Source organism: Labrus bergylta, chromosome 10, assembly GCF_963930695.1.
Source record: "Labrus bergylta chromosome 10, fLabBer1.1, whole genome shotgun sequence".
In the NCBI taxonomy this organism is placed as follows: Eukaryota; Metazoa; Chordata; class Actinopteri; order Labriformes; family Labridae; genus Labrus; species Labrus bergylta.
Window position 1 is genome coordinate 6,389,703 of NC_089204.1, and position 24,186 is coordinate 6,413,888.

At 42.6% G+C, this 24,186-nt stretch overlaps 1 protein-coding gene across 2 annotated transcripts; it reads left to right on the forward strand.

The window, feature by feature from the left end:
* The first annotated feature begins 5,520 nt into the window (after positions 1–5,520).
* Positions 5,521–22,585, forward strand: LOC109989533 (L-threonine ammonia-lyase). Of its 2 annotated transcripts, none has more exons than XM_065959758.1 (11): positions 5,521–5,790; positions 10,445–10,772; positions 12,658–12,774; positions 14,179–14,414; positions 15,821–15,986; positions 16,564–16,663; positions 16,814–16,889; positions 17,090–17,215; positions 18,923–19,090; positions 19,196–19,253; positions 19,876–22,585. In XM_065959758.1, exons 1-11 carry the CDS (start codon positions 5,675–5,677, stop codon positions 19,972–19,974), a joined length of 1,590 nt encoding a protein of 529 aa, XP_065815830.1. In that variant the 5' UTR covers positions 5,521–5,674; the 3' UTR covers positions 19,975–22,585. The 2 variants fall into 2 exon arrangements, with proteins under 2 accessions (XP_065815830.1, XP_020496969.2); XM_020641313.3 differs by having other exon boundaries at positions 5,522–5,790; positions 14,173–14,414.
* The last annotated feature ends 1,601 nt before the right edge of the window (positions 22,586–24,186 follow it).

Genomic DNA, 24,186 nt, shown 5'->3' on the forward strand with positions numbered 1-24,186 from the left:
GAGTCTTTTCCCAGTTAACTGAATAAAGGGAGGAATAAATTAAAAGACAAAATCATTAGATGAAGGATTTATAATGGATTTAAAGATTTTTGTTAAGAAATCACATAAAAGTGAGTCTATCAAAGTGATTTAAAGATGCCACTGAGTCTGCTCGCCCCATCTCCTCAGGCAGGTCGTTCGAAGTCGAGGGGCCCTGATCCCTCAGGGTCGCTCTCCTTTAGATTTGAGCCTCAACGTTGGAACGACCAGAAGGGCTCTGACTGAGGATCTGAGGTCACGAGATGGTTCATCAGGGGTTAGCATTTCGCTGATGTAATTCGGGGCAATACCAAAACGGGCTTTAAAAGTGATCAGTAAAATCTTAAAATCAATTCTAAGTGTGACAGGTAGCAAGGACAGGAGTGATGTGATGATGTCTGTTAAAAACCAGTAAGAAGTTGTGCATTGTTGATTTTTCGTTTTTAATTCAGTACCCGGTCTGATCGTGCCCTGTGACCTTTGAGTTCTCTGCCTCTGCCCGCCTCAGCTACCACCACTGAACCACCCCCCACCCCCCCAACCAATCTATGGATAGTAAAAATCCCTCGAGGCTCCTGATCCTTAGACAACAAACCGTCCTTTGAATAACATGTCGCCATTACCAAAAATGATACAACAGGGGTGTACTTTTTAAGGAAAATTTGTTCTTTTAATATACCTTCTGGGCTGTGCATTGGTTAGTTCTGTCCCCTCACAGTGAGGAGGTTCCTGGTTTGAATCCCCGTCTGACAGGAGCCTCTCTGTGTGGAGTTTGCATGTTCTCCCTGTGCATGTGTGGGTTCTCTCCGGGTACTCCAGCTTCCTCTCACAGTCCAAAGACATGCTCGTTAGGTTAACTGGTGACTCTAAAAAATTGCGAAATGTGAATGTGGCTGGTTGTCTGTCTCTCTCAATATGTCAGCTCTGTGATTGGCTGGTGATCTGTCCAAGGCTCCAGTCCCCTGCAACACCGAGCAGGAAAAGTGTTATAGATGGATGGAAATGATGACCCTGTTTTATAAAAGTTTTTGTTTAATGTTGTATTGCCTGGAATTGTAATCTGACTCCAGCCAATAAAAACAGACTCGGTAGCCACGTTGAAGTGGCGAGCGAGATTTCTGTTAGGAGTCAGGTCCAGCTTATCGACCTCTACAGCAGGCAGGTGGTCAGAAAGGCGACTTCTCTCCTGCAGTGCCCAGATCACCGTCTGTATACAGAGTTTTATCCTCCACCCTCAGGCTGACGCTACAGAGTTCCTGTAGACTGAAAGGCATCCGGTCTCCTCTGTACCTGCTGCTGTTTGTTTGTTAAATAACAGTTCATTTAAATTCTCAGCTGCTCATTAGACACGGCACTTTCACCGGATGCTGGGCGATCTTTGCAGGGCTTTTAAGAAACAACTGATACAGTTATGAGGACTCAATGCTGTCGTTTCCTTTGTGGGAAATTGTTTTCTTTCAGCAGGAAGTGAGAAATCGAATCAATGGAGCAGCAATCAATGCCATCAAAAGCAACCTTTTGATGGCATTGATTGGTTCCTGTTATTCCCCCTCAATTGATTTATCTGTGTCTGTCTGTCCGTGTGTGTGTCAGTGTGTCTGTGTGTGTGTGAGAGTGTGCGTGTGACCCGCCCACCCGCACAAACACTCAGCTCAGACTGTTGGTGGTAAATGTGGTGATCTTCATTAATCCCGTCGGTCTTTTGCCTCGTGCTCTCCTCTCGTCTGGTCTCTTAAGCAGATCTAAACGTTAAGAAGCAAAACAGCAAACCGGAGGAAAAGTGAGAGAGCAGATCAAAGACGGAGACGAAAAGTAATTCTGTTTGTCAGTTAAAAAAAACACAGAGAAAGAGAGAGAGGACTGAAACAAATACCAAATCTTGGACATAAATTTGGACGTAGTTGAAGTTCAGCCTGTTTTCTAGAATATCAGTATCATTGGAGTTTTACGAGTTGGCTCAGCACCATGTAGAGATACTTTTCAAACACCTTGTTGTTGTAAATGTGGGTCACAGGTCATGAAGTGACCATCGGTTCAGGGGTGAATGTTAAGTCCTACACGAGCCGCGGCGAGGATCACATAACGTCACTGATCTGAGGAGGTGGAGGGGGTTGTCACTCTTGCACGTCTATTTCTGTCACTCCTCCTGTTTCATTGTTTTACAGTGTAACTCCTGTCAGATGTTATGATGGCCCAGGGTCCTCTGAAGTATTGTCACTTTCTTCTTGTAATACCTTTTTTGTTTTGTTCCCTTCTGCCCCCTGACTAAGACCAACCTGCCCCTTTTAAAAAAAAGATAAATCTTGATCGGTTGAGATTTGTGGATGCGTGTGAACCAAGAGGCAACCTCTGGTGTTCTAAAGCCGATGCTGAAGTGCAAAATCCTGCAATTCCTCGAGTGTCCACTAGAGGCTGGCTGCAGAAGCACAGGAAGTCACATACACACCCATTCTAAAAAGGAGAACATGTTTACAGCCGTGTTAAAAAAAACCAAATAGGTGTGATTAGCTCATGTCTCGATCGACACACACTGTACGAGGGATGAATGTTTCTGATGACTCATCAGTTTTGATTTGATGAAGGATAAGAGTTATTCACAATAAGGCGTGTAGCTGATCTGATTGACAGGTGGGCGCGGTGTAACGGTTTGTCAGGAGGTTTAAAACCCGCCTCAGCTCCAGCTCTCAGCCTGTCGTTAGGTTGACTGAACGTTAGACTGAGACAGCATTTCCAGCATGGAGACCGCCATCGTTTACGCAGCACATTGGCTGTTTCTGACATTGTTTCAGCTTCTTGCAGCAGGTTAATTAATTACATTTGTTTTGGACTTTCCCGTGTGTTTTTGAATTTGCATCTTCTCTGGTGTTGCACTTTAATAAAACTCTTACTGGGTGCTTTATCTGACCCACATCAAACATACTCAGCGTATTGAAGACACCTTAACAAATAAACTTGAGTTGTCCTCCAAGAGGAGCATCCCTGAGTTTGTTGTTCCAACGCAAAAAGGACATTTTTTCAACTCCCTTAAAGCTCCTCTTGTGGACTTTCCGTTTGTGTTGATGTGGCACCCCCTGTGGACAAAATGTGAAGAAGGTTTACACAAAACGATTTAATATTTCCAGATTCGTTCTGGGCTGAGCTGTATACGTCAATGCAAAGGGCTGAGTTTTTCACCCCCAGTTTACCCAAATGTGTGTCATGGGAAAAATGACAGCTGGTATCTAAAAGATTTAACTTCTCATACCAAATATGTAAGCCATCATGTTAGAGCTACTCTAAGTAAATGTATTTAGGGTAATATTTTCAGATCAGCTACCATATAGATGAAATGATTTCTACAGCAAAAATAAATAGGCCTACTTTTAGAATTTGCCTGTCCCTAAAACCTCTGAGCTTCTTTTTCATTGACTGACATTTCCCACTATCTGCACTCTGCTTAGACTATCAGCCCCGCCCATCTCATCATCCATTTACTTTGCTCAGATTTACCTGCACATACAGTGTGAGCCATGTCTGCTGCAGGGATTATCGCTGATTACACACTTTCCTGTTGTGAGTTTGATCAAACTCGTTATCTGGAACCTGTTGAGTGCTGGCGTCTCTGTCGCTGCTCCGTTCAGACTTTAGGGACGTGTTGGACATCCCATCAGAGCTGAGAAGGATCTGGACGTCCTGCAGAGCGCTGGCAGCAGAGCGCACCTCTCATCCTCTTCTTTAAAGTCTATGTTGTCAGTCTGGGAGGCCGCCTGTCTCTCTCTCTTTCTGCAGTCATATCTCATGTTCACAGTGTTTATCCTGAGCACTCTTCTGCTTCAACCACAGGCTTCACTTTTCTCAACAAGCACGTTTGTTAATTCGAATCAAACATAAAGAACATCTTGCCTTGCATCTCATCTGAAATACGATCTTTAACTTGTTTTAAACAGTAAGTTGAAACCCCCAAATATCCCTTTTTAACAGTCAGACAGCGTTACACAACACGAGTGAGCTCCTGGTGCAGCCTGAGCTGCACTGATCTGCAATGAGCAGATAACTCATTTTGTGTAACCAGGCCAAGAGTCCTCTTTGTGCTGCTCATTGTTTAGAGTCTGGCTGCAACTAGAGATGCATAAAATGGAGTTGAATTGTTCTCTTCGCTTGTATACAGATTATATCTTTATAAAGATAAATTAAAAGCTGAAGTGTTGTCATTGCATTCCAGCTCTTTGCTCTTACTGTTTTCCTGCACACAATCAAGCATGCTCAGCAGCTTGAATCCTTCCTGAAAATGTTCATGGTGAGCTGAGTGTGTGAATGTGAACAGCCGCATTTTTTACTCCCACTATACCCAATATCTGTCCTGCCGAGCCCCTGATACATTTTCCACATGAAGCCGGACTAAGCTGATGTGAGAACACAGCTTCAGGAGTGAGAGGGAGGGGTTGGTGATGTTTATATCCTGCATTCAGTAAACAATCAAAGACTGATGTGCGCTATCTCTGTGCAAGTAGTGAAACTTATTTTGTTGATACTGAGAATGCATGGATCTGCACATAGCATTGATATAAAGGCATTCTCGTGTCAGACTCATAGATTGTAAATAAACATGGAAGAAGCACCCATTAGTTACTAAAGGAGGTGCTTGAAGCCCATCTCAGACTATCTGTTGTATCTAACAATAGGCTGAGAGCTGGAGCCAATGTGGGCCTTAAGCCTCCTGACAAAACGCTGCAATGCACCTGCCCATCAGTCAGGTCAGCTACGCCCCTTATTATCAATAACTTTTATCCTTCATTCAATCAAAACAGATAAGTTCAGACCCAGTTTAATGTGAGTCTATAAAGACATGAGCTAATCTGACATATTTCATTTTGTGAACCAGGCTGTAAACATGTTTATTACTGCATTTTTGCAGACGCCCCATTCTGCAGGCAGCCTCAAGTGGACAGTTGAGGAACTGCAGTTTTTTGTCTACATTGTCTTCATTTTTCAACACCAGAGGTTGGCCCTTAGTCAGACGCTGTTGCTTTACCCTGAGATCACCCCCTCCCGTCCGACAGGGAAAGTCTTCCCCGCGAGGTGCATGTGTGAACAACCAACAAGCTCTGGAAGATTTCAAGGGCAGTCTGCCTGAAATTTTCTAGAAATGTTCAGGGATGTACTGTATATGTGAAAACAGCTATAGTCTGCCTTTGGATCCTTTCTCCTTGTGTTTATACTAAACTTAATAGACCTTTCATCTTCACCCCTTTTGGTACCCATCACCCCACTCTGTTTCATTCCTGATCCTCCACCCTCAGTCGTCTCCTCTGTGCTGTTGAGCCTCCAGATCACTGCTCCCTAGATAAACCCTAAGTCTGCAGCTATCTCCTTAGACATCTGATTATAGCTACGTCATAGAAAGGGGAAGTAATCCCGGTCTGGGCCCAGAAATAGAGCTGTGGGAGGGGCCAGGCCAGCGGAGAGAGACGCTGCAGAGCCACCGTGCATGTGCCTCTGGGTAATCTCTTCTTAAATAGCCTTTGGCTGTGGAGAGAGAGAGGAAGGACGGTAGGGGAGGTAACACGGTGGGAGCATATCCACTCAGTGTCCCTTTTATCCCTGGGACACATCACAGCCAGAGAGGAGAGGGATCCAGATCCAGAGACGGACTGCAGGAGGACACACATCGAGCAGGATGAACTTTGCTGCGCAGTTATTCTACTCCAGCTACCTGAGCGAGCGACTCGAGCGTCTGTATGCACCCAGACCTGCGCTCAAAGGCAGCGAGGAGAATGACCCCTTCTGGCAGAGGTGGGAAACTACAACTTCTACCCCCCTGGTTCCTTCAGACCTTTCCCCTCACCTGCTCAGCCCTGTAGATACAGATTTACCTCCTGCTAAGTGCTCCAACGCAGATCCTTCCTCCACACCCTCTGTGCCTCTTTCCCCGAGGACCTCCTTTTCTTCTCCTCACCAAAAAGACTCACCCTCAAATCTCCAGTCACCTCCTCCTCCTTCTCCTCACTCTAATCACATAAAGAAATTAACACAATCATCTACCCGTCATCCAAACCTAAGTTTGGCTGCTGCACTCTCCAAATCAACAGACTCTCTCCAGATCGTTCTGCTCGAACCTTCCTCCTCCTCCTCACCTCCTGCCCCTCTTAGAGGAGAGCAGCTCCCAACCTTTGAAGCCCTGGTAGACTTGTTCCTTCGTTTTGTCCTCTACCTTGTTCTCCTCTTCGTTTCCAGGTAACTCCAAGAGATATGTGTTTTCTAGATTATTTTACAGCCATACTGGCAAATGTTTGTGGGGTTGCAAGTTCTTCTTCTGCGATTTCAACAAATCTTGGATACATGTGTCTTAAAAGCAGTGGTGCTATATCTGCTTGCTACCTTTTTTTTTACAACCAACCAGACAAAGACCATAAAATGTGCAATAGGAGCAGTGAACATGTGGCCCTCTGAATGAGGCTTTCTATTGTTTTGATGACAGAAATGTATTTAAATAGCATGCATTTAAATAGAATTGAGCAAATTCACTGCGACTTTAATCAGTAATTTTCCACCGATAAAGAGCTGATTCTGTATAGGACAACAAAAAGTTTCAGGGTGGTTATGTTTGCACTTCACTAGTACAGTAGGTGCAGGGCAACAAATTAAAATACATGATGATGACACAAATTCCTAATAACTGATGCTTTTTACAGTTTTAAGATCATATTTAAACGCACAAGGACAGTGGACCTTTTAGAAAATCAAACTGAAGAGAAAAGTTTCTGACATCAACAAGAGTGTGTGTGTATACTGATGTTAACCTCAGAGCAGAGTTTGGACATGAACCCAGGAAGTGTTACTATAAGAAATGTTGTCTGTGTATGAAAAGCAGGCTGTGAATTTATTTTGACCACAAAATTATTAAAAAAACGTTCTGTTGATATGCAGATGTAAGTTCTAGAGGTCATGGTTTGCAAGTCAATTGGCCAGAGTGATGCAAAGATTGCACCTGCAACAATGCATCATGGACATACAGGGTCATGTCGAGCTTTAGGTGCTATTTCCTCACACAGATGAAAACTGTACCAGTCAGGAATTAACCAGTCAGGACCTTCAGTACTTAGAAGAACATGAAGGAGCCGAGAGGGTGAAACGATGACGGCCTGCTGGCTCTGACGTCCTCCTTACTTTCTGCTCTGATCTCACTTTGAACAGTTTTGAACATATGAGATTTTTCAGGAGGCTTTCTGAGCCTTCAGACTGTCTGCGTTGTTGCTCCATCCCCTCTCTCGTGTTGTGTTTGCACTCAACTTCATCACAGGTGCAGACGTGTGCGGTGTGAGGAGTTCACTGTGTGTCTGAATGTGGGGCAGAGGGCATTGAAGGACCCCTGGTATGAGGTGAAAGGTGACAATATTGTTTACAGCAGATCGTTGCGATATAAATAGAGTGTGATGTTCTCTGCAGACTTTTGGCACATTCAGATTGTTGTTTTGGAGAACAGCTCCCCCTGGTGGTCAGAGGATATTTTAAATCAAACTACAATCTCATTAAAGTTTTTCTTTCACTGATGTTTTTTTCACTCTTCTTGCACGGCGCTCTCTGGACCGTTAGCTGCAGATAAATTCATAGGATTGTCTCGGCTGGAAAACGATCACTCTGCTTGAGTTGTGTTGTTGACAACAGGTTGGAGAAGAGCGTCTGCCTTTTTCAAAGTGTGAAACTTCATCATTAACCCTTTGTGATCTGCTTTGACAGCTAAGTGACAGAGTTAATCCCCAAAGACTTTAATCTAATTATCACATTTATACAGTGTTAAGGATCTCCAGATTTACTACTTCAGTAGGAAAACGCTCACAATCAAGTCTAACCTGAGCTAACCTCAATACACACAACCTGGAAATATCTTTTTTAGTTGCTCATAATTCACTATTAATCGAATAAAGGAAACAAGTACTGTATGTCTTAATTAATAATTTAAGGGCAAATTTCGATGGACAGAATTCACCTAAAAAAAGAGCATTTAAAGGTTTAAATCAAGTCATATTTATCTAATTAATTACAAAGCAGATTAAAAAGCTGCAGCGGCTGCTGGACGTGCAGGACGATGAACAAAGAAACAATACAGAGGAAACACGGATAACACGGAGTAATCACATTCTCAGAAAAAGCGGCTATAGACGCTGTGTCCTAAATAGGAGAGGGATCATCCGGCTTGTTATCAGCGCTCAGTTCAAAAGCCAGGATCCATGATGGCATGGAGACGCACCTGCACATTGGAGAAGGCTCCATTGATGCTGATCCATGTTTAAAGGTTTTGGAGAAACATCTGCTGGGAGAGGAAATATCAAACAGGCTTACTTGCAAGCTGGATAAGTCAATACAGTATGGCTGTTTAAAACCGCTTACTACTTACTACTATCCAATGTAGTATGCTGAATGTACTGCATACTAAGTTCAACAGAAGTCTGTAGTATGACTGCCAGTCGGTCCGTTATTTTGCTGGTTTCTGTTCTTGGAATGAGGAAGTAAACAACAGTGTAGCATCCACTTACAGTCTGAAAAAAGCAATTAATTTACAGTGCTTTCACACTTGCAAAAAACTCCTGATATTTCCAGGAGGAGTTGTATGTGTGAACACAAACAGCCAATTTTTTCAGTCAGATTTCACCGGGAGTTTCTCCTGCCAGACTCCCAGTAAGTCCGAGTGAGCTGATGTGAGAACGCAGCAGGATATTCTCCTGAGAATTCACCTCGAGCCAATAGGAGGGGGGAGTGTGTACGTTATTAAACGGCTGCATTACGTTTTCTGTTCTCCAGTATGTTGTTCTCCACTCTTTTGTTGATGTTGTCATTCCTGCACATAGCATTGGTATAGAGGCAAAAGTTGTCATTATAGCGGACTCTGTTGCTCCGTCCGCTACTTTGATGCCGCTTTTTTTTAAGTCATTTCTTACCTCAGGAAACCCCCCGCCCCCCCTCCTGTCCGACAGGGATAGTCTCCTGCTGTGAGGAGCATATGTGAACAACGAGGTAAGGAAAATATTTAGAGCAGTCCTCCCGAAGTTATCTAGATATTATCCGGAGTGCAGATATGAAAACAGCTTAGGAGATAAAAAAGAAGCAGGGAATAAGAGGAGCAAGAGGAGCAAGAGGAGCAAGAGGAGCAAGCGTTGGTACACTGGCAGACATGATGGTGATGAATTCTGGTTGGAAGGCCCCCTAATTAATGTTTTGCCAAGGGCCCCTACAGACTCTCGACTCACTGCTGTAGATGATGTGATACACTCTGATTGGCTAAAAATACATGTATGGTTTAGTGTGAGTCAGAAGACAGAAATCTGTCCATCCCAATGCTCTGTGGATCTGAATGAGTATGTCTTCTGTTGCGTTATTTAAGATCTGAAATATAGAAGAACTGTAGAGCGCTTTAAAAGAATTGTACAGTCTGTTTAATTCAGTGCTCCTGAACTGAACGGTTATAAATCAAACTGTCACTCCTCCGGCTCTACATTACCGCTTTAATCGTTTCTGTGTCTCAAAAAGACGACTGACTCGAATGACCCAATGAATCATAAACTGTCACCGAGATGTGATCTGTCACGGTTAGTGGAAGCTGGGCGGACATGAAAGGTGAATGCATTCATCTTAGACTTAGAGGGTGGGGCGAAGGTACCTTGGTGTCAGGCCTGAGGTCTGTTTCATTTCAGTTTAATTCAGATATAAATTAAAAACCCGGAAACCAGGGCTGGACAAAGCATTTACCGGGGCCTGGGCACGACTTGACTTCTGGCCCCCTTCCATCTCTGTACGGTTAATATTATTGATTATTGTCAACGCTGATCATTCTCGGTCCCACCATTAATCTATTATCGATTAATCCTTCACCAATCCTTCACCAATCCTGTCTTCTTCTTTTAGTATTTATTTCAGCATTTTTGCCTTTATTAGATAGGACAGCTGAACAGATACAGGACATGTTAGGAGGTGAGAGTGGGGGATGACAGACTCCAACCCACAGAGGCTAAAATGAGGACAATGGTCTCCATGCATGGGGCGCACTACATGACCGCTAGGCTATCTGACGCCCCACAACTCCTGTTGTTGTGTTGGAGTCTTTGACGAGAGTGTTGTCACACATGTTTCTGGCTCACAAAAAGGTCTTTCTCTGTCGGGACCCTCTCTTAAATGTACTCATTACAATCTGAGTCAGTCGCACTTTGATTGGAAAGATTGGCCTAAAGTTTTCTACTGCAGCTATGACAGCCTGTGTCACGCTGAATAGATCAACAAGAGCAACTCCGAAACCATCAGAGCGATTAGTTAACTGGACCCAGTAATGTAAAATAATAGGGCCTTGTTTAAAAATACCTGGAATCCCTTTTAAATCCTGAATTAATTCCTCCCTAATCTAATCCACGAGATTAAGACATTAAAGTGAACATCTGTGTATTTTGTTGTTCCTCAGAGACGAGTTGTGTTTGGGTTCCGCTCAGCCTGGATGTTCTTTTAAATCCGGCCCCGTCACAAATGGCACGGCGGGCCGCAGACCCACCCTCATCGAACCGGAGCGGCTGAAGGACTTCGGTGAGGAAGACCTCCTGAACGGGGACGTGAAAGTCCATGACGACAAAGTGACAGAGACTCCTGAGATCGTTCTCATGGATCCTCCGAAAACCAGACGTCTCAGCGAGTTCAGGATCGTCACCAGACCGGCTCCTCAGTTCCTGCGCTTTGAGGACATCAGCGCCGCCGCCTTCAGGATCCAGACGGAGATACAGAAGACACCCTGCACGGTAAATTAGCTTAGCATGAGCTAACTGGGATGATGGGGTCGGGAAGAAAGTGATTGTTGACCTTTAAAAATAACAAGTGATATCCTCATCACTTTAAGAGGTGCACTTTATCGAAAATGGTTTCTGAAAAATGTAAAGAAAAAATTCTTAATAACGTAAATTAATGTTTATTTCATTAAACATTCTGACAGCAACTTGTCACCAGTTTTAACAGCAGCCCTGTGCGTTAAAATATGACGATCAAGATGCTGCCATAGTTTGGTTCTGCAGTCAAGAATAAATACTAAGCCACATCAGCTAAAAAGGGTTTTCCAAAGAAGGCTTTCGGTTTTTATAGCACCATGATGATACGGATCAACTGTGATCCGTGAATCCACTACAGTAGCTGTCACACAAACGGTTTAAAAGTGTCTCAGGCTTGTTCTCAGGGTATTTCCAGTTCAACTTCAGACTCTGCCATGATAGCTGCTTGGCTGCTCTGGGTCTTTGTACTGACATTGTGAGACAGTTGTTACCTCGACTCGAAATAACGTCAACTTTTAATATTGCTAAATGCAATGGGCTGCACGGTGATGCGGTGGTTAGCCTCATAGCGAGCAGGTTCCTGGTTTGAATCTCGGCTCTTCCTCAGCGTGTGAACAGGCCATTTTTTCAACATCCAAAGGTGTGATCAATTTATACTTTGTCCAAGATGAGCTTTGCTCCATCCCAGTAGAGGAAGAGCCGAGGCTCGAAACATTCGTGTGGCAGTTAAAATATAAAATTTGGTGTCCTTTTTTGTTTTTCTTATTCAAACATTTTTTTGGGATTCAGCACCCAGTTGTTTTTGTTGAAAGTGAGTTGAGCGTGTTTTTTGTCTATAATTATTTCCTGGTTTGAATTCCCGTCTGTCAGAATCTTCTCTGTGTGGAGTCTGCATGTTCTCCCTGTGCATGTGTGGGTTCTCTTCAGGTACTACAACTTCCTCCCACAGTCCAAAGACATGCTCGTTAGGTTAACTGCTGACTCTAAATTGTCTGTAGTTGTGAATGTGAGTGTGTCTGGTTGTCTGTCTCTATATATCAGTCCTGTGATTGGCTGGTGAACAGTCCAGGGTGTAACCCCGCCTCTCGCTCAATGACAGCTGTTATCAGCTCCAGCCCCACTATAATGCTGAACGGGAGAAGCGGAATAGATAATAGGTGGATGGAAGATCTCATCTTACCCATACTGGTTAACGCTTGTTATGGCGTCGGCTCGTCATCTCTCTTCTTCAGCCCCACACACCCACGCTCCTCCTGCAGCACACACACCTCTCCTCTCACCTGCTTGTTTTTTGACAGACAGATTTCACGCACGGTGGCCAGTGTTGTCAGAGTTGTCAGAGTTTGCATTTCCAATGATATATTTTTAGCTCTCCATTGCCTCGTCTTTTGTCAAGAAAAAGGTCTTTGTCCTTGATTTTCGAGATAAAACTAACTCCATAAGAAAACAATTATCAAGTAAAGGAAACTTTTTTTGCATTTCGTATAGAATAGAGAATAAGAAAAGAAGAAAAGGAGAGAGACGTCAAGAGTCAAGTCCTTCTTTGAGCATAAAGTCAAAGTGCTGAACATGCAGCTCAGTTGTTAAGATAAAAATAAACATGAAATAAACATGATAAACATGTTGAGTTTGGAGTCTAACTTCCAGAACAAGTGTTAGCTTTAAGCCAGAAAAAATAATCAGAGGAGGAATATTTGTGACATTTATTCTTTAATCTCAAGTTGCTTAATTAAAATATAAAATCTCAGTTTTTCCCTTATGACTGGCCCTAATAGGCTTCCGTACATCCTCTCAAACACAGAGTTGAAACGCTGCTTGTATCTTTTCTTCATTTTCATGTTTTTATGTATTTTTTGTGCAGTACTCCAGGCTGTCCAAACAGTACGGGATGGAGATCTACCTGAAGAAGGAGCACCTGCACTACACGGGCTCAGTGAAGGAAAGAGGAGTCCTGTACCTGCTCTGCTCCCTCACACAGGTGAGAGAAAGGGAGGGGATCACTCGCTGACAGGTCACAGCTGCTGTCACATGTGTTAGCTGACCTGAGCAATGACCTGAAGGGACAAAAATAGTCTCTGCTTTAATGGAAGCAACTCGGGAATGTTTCCCTGAGTGTGTACCTGTGACCAAAGTGAGTTTGATTTCTATCAGACGATTATAAGACATCAACGTTTTTAATACCAGGTGTTTTAAACAATGTGATCTGCATTCTTTTAATGTTTGGTAGCATCCAAAGCTTTAAAAAACTTCTACAGTCAGATTTTTCACAGAAAGCTGCCGCACGTGTAAGAGAGAGCACTCTTAGAAATTACCCAGCAGGACTTCTATTTTTGTTGCTGTGGTATTGAAACAGGTATCTATAATGTTTGATTTTTTTTTTACCAGTATCAAAGTTTAAAAGTCTGGTTTCTTGTCAACCCTAAGAACTACGGTGAACATCAGTCATCGTCAGCAGCACAAAGGGATTATCTTCACATTTTTGAGTTTCTCACTTTGATGATGATTATGATGGTTTTAATGCCAAGTCTTGACGATACAGAGCGTTTTATCACAGTGTTAACTGGTGCCTGGCTGGAAGTTCACATGCTCTTAAAGCAACAATATGTAACTTTATGACCTTTAAATTGAAGTTTTAAAGGATGTTTGCAGACAAGTAAATAAATCAATCAATCAATTTTATGCCCATAATTTGTCTCTTGTCAATCTCAAAGTTATCTTAAGTTTGGAACATAGACTGTAAATATTAATGGACGAAGGCTGAGTGACGTCAGCCATCCATTACTGTAGGAGGCTCATCAGCAGTAGTCGCTATGCTGGAAAAATTACTTTCAGTCAACCTAACGACTGACTGAGAGCCGGAGCTGAGGCGGGTTTTAAGCTTTATGACAAACTGCAGGATTTTGCACTTCAGTTATAAATTACTTTCTCCAATGGAGCCATTTAAACACAGCATATAGACGTCATGGTTACAGTTCAATACACATACCAACACTCCACATGCTAACAGCTCGAAAACAACGAGCTGCAGCTGATAGCAGAGTCGTATTTGCTCAAAATCTGGCTTCTCCGACCTCTGCTTGTTAACAAATGCACGTTGTCAAAGAGGAGGAGGCGTAACAGCACTATGAGTGTCTTATGTCAGTGCAGTTTCACAGAGAGACCTTTGGTGGGCGCCAAAGCTCACCATACCAAAGTCCTACATATTGTTGCTTTGAATCAAGATGAAGGGCTAAACTTGTGAGACTTAGAAACCTGTAAAATAATCAACCTAGGCTACACAAAGTTAAGTCCTTGTAAGACATAAAATCGTGCATGGCTCTCAAAGCTTAACCTCTAATGATGTGCGTCATGTTATCATGTGTTTGTGTCCCTCAAGGAGCAGCAGAGGAAAGGAGTGATCGTGGCCACTGACTGTAACTTCTCGATGGCCGTGGCTCATCACGCCGTGGAGCTGAAGATCCCGGTGTTCGTCATCATGCCGTCATGCTGCTCCTCGCCACGCCTCAGGATCTACAGAGACTACGGGGCCATGGTCATCTCCTACGGCAGCACGGGACACGACTCCCAGAAACACGCCCGCCACCTGGCTTCAGAGAACGGATACATGTACCTGGAAGAGTCAGTCCCACTTTATACTTTGACATTTCACACAGGGTCAAAAAAAATTCATAAGTTTGTGTACTTCTGCACTAAAAAGCTATACTGATACAAATTTTAAACTTAACTCTCTTTGTCTCTGTATTCACTTATATTTAATACTTATACCTGCCGTTTGTTTTTTGGCAAAACTTCATCTCCTTGCAAGGTGCCTCAGCAGCTTCAGTATCTAATTGTGTTCAGAGCATTCAGAGCAAACATGCTATGCCAATGAAGAGAATATGGTTTCCCATAGTCACTGAGGGAGAAATTTGTATGAAGGTGTCATTAAAACATGCCAGCCTTGAGACTCCTCTGCTGGCCTTGCATCAGATCTGTAGGATCCAAACTACTTTAAAAAACAAAAACTCGCATTTAAGCGCCTGTTTAATGCACTAAGATCACATCTGAGTCTATGTAAGTCTAGTCTAAGTCTAAATGGCAGCCACACACATGATTTACAACATGCAGTGAAACCACCAATCACTGAACAATGTGAGTCATTAAAAACATCAAACTTATCAGAATGAAAGATGTTCTTCCATTTCAGTCGCATTAGTCAAAGTACAAAAAATAAAGTGTAAAAATGAAAAGATCTCTTGGTGTGGAGTAAGAGGTTATTTGTAACATTTCAAACATCATTTCAAATTTCTTGCACTTAGAAATAAAACTTGCATAGAACCATTTCTAAATTTTCAGTTTTGAACTTAACAAACATTAAATAGTGAATGTATGGTTTATGTGAAGATTGGTGTGTTATGTTTTGGCTTCGGGTGCCTTGCTCGAAAATTGTGGTATTGGCCTGAAAAGTAATAGCAAGTTAATTTAATTAACTTCTATACAAGTAAATACAATTATTTTATCCCGCTGAATTAAGTCTAGATAACATTCTAGAGAAAAAAAACTCCCCAGAGAAACATGACTAAGCACTCAACTACTGAAATTCAACTCCAGGAGTTGGTTTCATTCAGAGAAGAACTTGTTCCCAGTCAAGCTAAACCTTGCTGGCCTTGAGCTTAAGCTTACTGGTCGCAGACTGATCTTCCATGGGAAGCTGGAAGTCGCAGGAAAGTTTATCCAGGGTTCCTAAGATAGGAGGTTGAATAAACCAAAAAATGTGGTGCATCTCCAGGGGGATGTAAGGAACCAAGAAACAACTTCTATTTTGCTGTCAAATGTGGAGGCAAGATTCATTTCAAATGTCGTGTTCAAACAATGCAAGCAAGCGACAATGCAGTCAACTGTTTGCTCCGCTTTTTTGGTTGGGTACAGTGCAGAACTTCTCAAGGAACAAAGATGAGAAACAGGTTTTAGTGGTCCGTTTATCGAGGAACACTTTATCTGACATACTCTTTCTTTCTTTTTCTTCTATTTTTTTTTTTGTCCAGAGATGAGAGTGCAGCGTACCTGGCAGGTCTGGGTACAGTTGGCATGGAGATCTACGAGCAAGTTCCTAAACTGGATGCAGTGATTGTTCCTGCAGCTGGGCAGTACGGTCTACTGGCCGGTACAGCTGCAGCCATCAAACACCTCAACTCTAAAATCCTTGTCATAGTAAGTAAATAATCAGACGTTTGATTACTGTTTGCTGGTTCGGCAATTTTTCTATTTATGGTGTGCAACAGGGCTCCATATGAGGGCCAATGTGATTTTCTGTTTTTATTTTCCCTGTGGGAAATCCCTATGCAGATGACACCCTGATGTACATGTCTCTTAAATGGTGTAATTTCTCTTCCATAGGTATTTGCCTAGCTGCACTGAAGGGTTGGAATGAAGAACATTTTCTTCAGCTTAACTCTTCCAAACAGAAATCCTTAAAATAGGCTTTGAGCAGACTTATGAGCAACTTCTGCCTGCTCTTGGCAACCAGGCTCAACATGTTGTACCTGCTGCTGAGATCAGGAGGAACAACTTGGCGTTATTTTTGTTCAGATCCTCACTCTGGTGTCCCCATGTAAAAAAAACAAAAAAACAAGCTTAGTGGTCTGTTTCCACTTTAAGAAGATCTCTAGAATAAGATCTATTGTTACTTTAAACAATTTTTAAATAGCAAATCATGTTGTCTAGTTTAATTAAATATGAAACCCTGTCATGTGAAAACAACCTTAACTAAATGGACTTTCTTTGACAGGGAATCGAGCCTGAAAGTTTCCCTTTGCTGCTTCAGTCTCTGAAAACTGACAGTCCAGTCAAAGACATTCACAGCAACCCCAACAGGAAACTCTACGGAGGTAATGTTTTAGTAGGTTCAGGTCCTGAGATGTGTACCCAGAGTAAAATTAACCATTTTAAACATATTCTTCTGGTAGCAGCTCATGTAGCTTTTTAGTTTCTCAGCAGCGGAAAGTGAAGTAACACAAGTTCTACATTTCTGTTGTCAGATCTCATGGAGCGTTCGCTCGGTGAAAACACCTTCCAGCTGGCAAAGAAACTCGTGGATAGAGTCATTTCTGTCAGGTACTGCAACTCCACATGTCCATCTCCAAATTCAGATTATAGGTCACCATTATACTACTGAAATACTGGCTGATCCGTTTTAAGTGAATTAATAAGGACATTGATGATTTTGTACCATTCATTTTAGATCTAGTCAGAGGAATCTCGATTTTAAAAAGGAATATGTTGTGCAATCTCCTGTATCATTACTTCCCTCACAGTGAGGAGGACTCTCTGGTGGCCATGTTGCGGTTTCAGGAGTTCGAACGCTCCACAGTGGACACAGAGGGAGCCATGGGACTGGCGGCCATCTTGGCTGGACAACTACCAGAACTAAGAGGCAAAAAGTGAGTCATCATTTTTATTCTTTACTGCTTTTTTTGCCTATTTAGAGACAGTTCAGTGGATAGAGTCAGAAATTGGGGAGAGAGAAAGCGGGGATTGACATGCTGCAATTGGGCCCAAAATTGTGTCGTGTATAGCCACCCTAACACTACTCGGCCATTTTCTGTGCTAGCAATGCCTATTTTCTTAACAAATTCAATACAGCATCCTCTGTGCCCTTGCAGACAGCTGATTTGTTTCTGCTGCGTTCACAGCACTTTATATTGAAATAGTTAAATTTAGAACAGTGGTATGCTGGTCACTGTCACTTCTACGTTACCCCCCAAATCAAAATGTAGAAGGAGCGGGGCTTATGATAACAACTTTGTCAACAACAATGGCGGAAGAGATAGTAACTTTTTTTTCCTGGTACTGTTTATCTCAACCAGACTTAAGCCCAATTCACACATACTCCGTGCGCGTCGCGGTCCGTCAGCGCTGCGCACTACGTTGTACTTAGCTTCCACTCTAGTCGATCATTGTGTTCACACAGGGCGCGTTGCGGTCCGTCTCCGGCGCGAGCCACCGACAGCACTGCGCTCTGCTCCGTTTCAAATACGCAGCGAGTCTATTTTCGCCGGAGTACGCTGCAAGTTCGCATCAAGCTGGACAGAATATGACAGCCCGGACAGGAAGTCAGACAAGGAAACACACAGAGCATCCGGTCAATTTCAAAATAAAACACAATATACGGACTCGCGATCGTATTTTTCATCACTTTATCAACATGACGTCAAAACAGGAACCGAATTAACAACAATGCATCCTCAGAAAGACAAAGCAACATGTTGTTTGCATGTTTTTCTCTTTATTCCCGCGGGATCTTGTAGTTCTCCTGTGATGTGTCATGGGTGTGCTCCGCTGCGCTGACGTCCCAGAAACGGATCCAGTGTGAATGGGCGCGAGCCGTCCGACGGAGCAAAACCGTGGCGCTGACGTAGTATGTGTGAATTGCGGGTTAGAAAAAAAACAAAACTAAAATGATCTTGGATAAAAAGAAAATATTTATCTTACAAACTAAATGGTTACTACAGAGGGAAGCTGAAGTGCCACAGGACAGCCATCGTAACCTAGCAACAGTACGTGCAAGTGAGGGAGCTCTGAAATTAAAGTTGTTGGCGCTTCCAGCTCAATAAACACTGTTTGTGGACACAGTCAGTCAAACATGTGATGTGTTTCAACAGTACATTCCCTTCTTGTTGTTAAACAAAAAAAAGAAAAAAAAAAGTTTACTGTCTATTCAAAGGAAGCTACATCCCAGGTTTATTTGAGGTCAAAGCAGAACAAGCATGTAACCTGAGAATGTAATTAATGTACTTTAATTAGGTTTATCAGTCAATCAATCAACCAATCTATCAATTAATTATTCAATCAATTATTGTCTTTAACAGTAACTAAAAAGTCCTCTACCTGTTTCTCCAAGAGCCAAAGAAAGACATCATGTAGCTTTAAGCTCACTCCGGGACATTTCATTACATGTCAGCGTTTATGGTTGATATTGGTACATGTCCATTATAAAAATAAATGAATAAAAAACAAATAAATTGACAAATAAACAACCTTTAAAAATAGTCCTGACTGTGAGTGATGTAAGCCAGTAGAGTTAATCCGTTTGGCCTCAGATGAATCAAGACTCCCTGCCTGTGTGTATTTGTGTGTGTGTGCTGTAGGGTTGCTGTAGTGGTGACCAGTGCTAACATGGACCTGGAGCTGGTCCGGCAGTGTGTGGACCGGGCTCTGGTGCTGGACGATCGGGTTAGCAAGTTCTCTGTGCAGCTGGGAGAATGGCCAGGAGACATGGCTAAGCTGCTCGACTTCCTGTCCAGAGAGGACGTCAGGTACAGTCAGCTGCCGTCCATTTAAAGACCTCTGCTCTGTTTACGCTCCAATCCGTTCTATTTTTTATGCCCCTTTAATACTTTACTCCGTCCTCTTCCTCCTAGGCTGTTGGATGTCTGCCATCGGAGACAAGGTGATAAGACAGACCTGTTCAAAGCAAAGGTAGGAAACTAATCTCTCCTTTTTGTACCTCATGCTTTTGTCTTCTTTTCGTTTGCTCACCAAGGCAAGTTTATTTATTTATCACAATTCATCACAAGGAGATTCAGAGTTCTTTACACAAAACATCAAAACATAACGACAAAAGGAATATGTCCTGCCCATGTCTCCTTTAAGGCTCCGTAAAAATCTGTTAGCTTGTTAACAGTACATCTGGCGAGGCAACATTACCATTAATGTAAAATGTGCTCTGATGTCCCTCAAGATTTTCACTGCCCGATGACTTCAACACTTCTATCTTTTTATCGATGAAATGATAATCATTTGTCATATTTATCTACATTTACATGGCTGCAACCAGGAATACAGTTGTTATAAATTATAACAGTGTTTAGCTTCTTAGCCACCCTGAGCACGACTTCTTGTTCAGTTTTTCTTGCTTTGGATGGAGCAGAATTTCTCTGGTTTTGCATATTTGCCTTTGTGCACTATGGCCTGTACTGACAAATACACTGGACTTTCAAAGTCATCAGTGATAGGTGTTGCAAGACTTACTGTTGTGTGCGTGTGTGTTTGTGTGTGTGTGTGTGTGTGTGTGTGTGTGTGTGTGTGTGTGTGCGCACAGGTGGAGTGTGTGGTGGAAACCAGGGACAGGACACAGAGCGCTCAGCTGCGTAAGACGCTGGGTGAGCGCTACCCGTCTGTTTGCTGGCTGGACCGGTGATCGCCTCCACCAAATGAACATTTACTGATAAAACAGTAAAAAAGAAGAGGAAAATATATATTCATAAAATCTGTGACGACGTGCAAACACATCCTGTAAGATGCACATGTGATATATATTAACTCTGTTTCAAGGAACTCATTATCTCATTAAGAGAACTGCTGTTAGCCAAACCTACTGACCGTATATCAATATGGACAGTGCGTCTCCATCTCCTCCTGTCGTACAATAGTGAAGCCAAAATACCCCTGTCACTACTCAGAAAAATGAAAATTAGGACATAACCCGCATCATAAGAACTAACCATCATGACATATGATAATTTATTTGACGAGTAGTTTAACTTTTAAGTTCGACTTATGTTCCATCTGTTAACATGGAGGAGACAGGGTTTATGACCTATTTAGCAGCCAGTCAGCAGGGGGAGCTCTAAATCTTTTGGCTTCACTCCCAGGCGGCTGTTTCTCTGTCCATCTTAATATACAGTCTATGGCAAAACAATGTGTGTACAGAAAGCCTTGAGATTATAGACACTTCATGTTAACTCTGTTACTTTTGCTGCTAATAAGAAATATCACACTGGAGGCTCTGCGGCGTGATATTACTTTGATATAAAAGTTCTGTGAGCTGATTATAGAAGTAAACAGTGATGATCAACAACTGTTTATTATTTGTGTTTATTTTATCATTCAATTTTGCTTCACAACACAACTACTACTAGCCTATCACTTGACTTGACTTCAACTTGACTTGAACACACGTAAACATTTATTTTTGTATCATGTACATGTATCTGTATGTCGCTATTTAGGTCCCGTGTCCACCTAGCGTTTTTACGAGGTGGAAAAGCGCAGGCTTTGTGTGCCTGCACGAAGCGTTGAAGAAGTGTGCTTATTTGTGTGCTAAGAAGAAAAGCGCTGCACGTCCCTCCTGTCTCTAAGACAACAGTCTGTTGACAACGGCCTCTGTATGTCAAACATTGTATGACAAACATTGCTTCGTTGCTTGTTACTGTATGTTTTATATTTGAGATCATTTTTACTCCAGCAGACATGGAGCGAAGAGGATTTGGGTAGGCACTATCCATAGCTGGCAAAAATACCTGGAATATCATACATTTGGAAAAGATTGCCGGTGGTGTTATCAGCGCCTTTCTGAAAGGTTGAAAGATTTTAAACTTGAGCACTTGGAGCAGCCGCGCGAAAAAAAGGCGGAGCGCTCTGACAGAAAAAAAACGCTGAGCGCTGCACTTTTTGTCCAGGCGGCCGCCTGCTGCTGAAACACTCTCTACTCATTGAAAACAACTGAAAAAGATGCTGGTGCTCAGAAGAAAAATACTAGGTGGACACTTGGACTTATTGTGCGACCAGTGAAATACTAATCTTGGTTGTGAGACAGTTAGCTTTAATGCTCAGCAAAATGCTACATCTAATTACAATGCTTCATATAAACACTGATGGACCGCCCCTTGTCCAATTAGAATACTCGGTCTGGACTTTCATCATGGCACCCTGTCATTAATGATGTTTATAAGTCTTATAGTTGAATTTACATGGCAATAATGCACAGTACAGGCCTCTTTCTAAATCAATTCAAACTGTACACTTCACTAAACTACGGACACCTTGAGCGGACACCCATCCTCAAACATTAGTTTGAGAATAATTTCCTTTTTTGTCCTCGAGATCTCGGCTTAGGCAACATTTACACAAGAATCCACTGAAACTGTAATGGTTTTTAGTTTTCAAAAATGTTACGCGTTCAGACAAATCTTGGATAACATCTGTTGCCCACACAGAATCCGCAGAAGGACTTAAAACGCTGAAGTGGACATGCCAAGCCAGTAGTTGGCGGTGTGACTCTTCCTTCTACAGAGCAGTGAGGTGTAAACAGACAAAAACGGCTAACACAACTTTAACCCAAGTTGTAAGCCTGTGGGTTCAAGTCCGACCTGTGACTCCTTTCCTGCATGTAATTCCCCTCTCTCTCTCTCTCTCTCTCTCTCTCTCGCTCTCTGATTTCTGACTCTATCCACTGTAGCCCCCCAAAAACTATTAAAAAAAACCTTATTGTTGTTTAACAGAATAACTGAAATGCAACAAAAAGTTTAAATTTCTGGCTGAAATAATCAACTCGGCCTTATTCATGTTGTTCTCTCGGAGTAACAGTGCTGATTTTCCTGTGATAATGAGTTAATTCATGAGATCACGAGAAAACAACTTAAAAAAAATTGTTTTTTAAGTTGTTTTAAAATTAAATGTGTGGAAGCATGTCCGCTTTGGGCTTCTGTACTGATCTGTTTTTAAATCAATGAGTCAATCTTTATTTGTTAACCACCAATTTATATCAAACATTATCTGGAGACACTTAACAAAAAGTGCATGTCCTCTTTATAACATTCATCCACCACGAGCGCAGCACACAGAAACATTTAGCAACATCGTTTTATTAGGCAGAAACCTTGAGCAGAACCAGGCGTCTGCTGCGGCTGTGTCGGGCTGTTTCAGTCTGTTTCTTTCTAAACGCTTGTATATATTTCTGTATGTATATACTGTCTGATGATAGAGTCGATCCAAGCTCGTATTCTGCAATAAAAACGTATAAATCTTGACAGTGCTGTGATTTTTTTGGAGCGCGAGTAGAGAGTGCAAATTGTCGAGAGGTATTTTTGCACTTAAGAGTGAAAGTGAGAGAGGATGTAAAAGTAAGTGTTGTCCTTACCATCCACCCCTGATTAATGACTGGAGACAGCTCTGGTGGATACTGGGAGGTTTAAGACGCCTAATGCTCTTAAGTTCATAAGCAGAGGACATCATGACCCGGTGCTACTGGTTCAGCTTCAGTCGGACGACGTCACACCCACACCTTCCACTGGAAGAGCACTGTGATTAAAAGACATTTCAATGTGTGCTTCATGACAGCGAGGGAGAAACGAATCACGTCCTCTGGGGAGTGGTGGATTGGTTTAAGTTGCTATATTCAATATTTTGGGAGTAACGATTATTAGAATGAAAATATGAAATAAAAAAATAGGTTGCAAGTCGATACAGACCCACAGAATAACCACCTAACTCTACAGTTCCTGTAGATGCAAATTAATCTTTTGTGTGTAACTCACCTGTTAAAACTACATTTAGGCTTAAAATGATGTATAATGAGGGGGCGTGGCCTCTTTGAGTGACAGGTGGGAGCTGCTAGCTGTCTGCTAGGTGTCACCTCAGCTAATTCAGTCCCTGACCTTTAACCTCTGGGCTGTGTTCGTGCTGTTGGAGTCTTTTGGAGATTTGTTCATGTAAATATCAGACTAATAACCTGTCTCTCTCTGTGAGCTTTATTGGACACATTCATGACCCCTGGCTGACAAATCTGGTTCTGGTTGATGTTTGTAGTCGTAAATATTTATCCAACCTTTGGATGAATTGCTATGAATTGCCATCCATCCATTTTCTTTATCTTGTCCGGGGCTGGGTCTGAGCAGACTAAGCAAGTTGCCCAAGACGTTCCTCTTCCCAGCAACATTTCCTTGCTCCTCCTGGGATATCCCGAGGCGTTCCTAAACCCATGATCAGAAAGAAGACCTTCTGCCTCTTCTCAGTTGGGCTTTCCTGAAGACCTAAGGCAGGCGACTTCATCAACTGGCTTCTCTACATGCAAAGGAGCAGCGTCACTACTCTGAGCTCCCTCCGGTTATCTCTCAGGCTGAGCCAAGTCCACCTTTGGAGGAACCTTATTTCAGCTGCTTGTATCCGTGATCTCATAATTCCACTCACTACCCAAAGCTCAGTACGCTAAGCTTATGCTCATGCTACGTTCCCCTGAGGAAGAATTTGATCACTCAAAGACTGGGTTGGTAATTCCCTCCAGATCCACTTTTTCTGATTCTGGCTGAAATTGTCTTTAGGTCCTGACAGAAATTAATAACTCATGTTCTCTGAAAAAGGAACAAAGAAAATCTGTCATCTGTATCAGTTGTAAGTCTGTAAAAACTTCGACCAATGTCTGCCACGAGGTACCAATCTGATGAACCAATCAGATACCTCCCTGTCTCCCTGCTCGTTCTCTACCTCTTGTGTACTCTAGCTCACACTCAAAGTGCGTCACCGATGACGGAGTTTATACTGTGAGTTTATTTACTGCTGAATGAGACATGAGATGACGTAGTTTCTACACAATGTAAGAGATGAGCTGAGGTCCACTTCTGGAACAACGGCG

Bases quoted from the DNA above. Each gene is read 5' to 3' on its own strand.
- LOC109989533 (XM_020641313.3), top strand. From the start codon at position 5,675: ATGAACTTTGCTGCGCAGTTATTCTACTCCAGCTACCTGAGCGAGCGA. The intron at 14,415-15,820 runs GTCAGTCCCACT...TTTTTTGTCCAG, and splicing joins GGATACATGTACCTGGAAGA to AGATGAGAGTGCAGCGTACC. The intron at 19,091-19,195 runs GTACAGTCAGCT...TCTTCCTCCTAG, and splicing joins CTGTCCAGAGAGGACGTCAG to GCTGTTGGATGTCTGCCATC.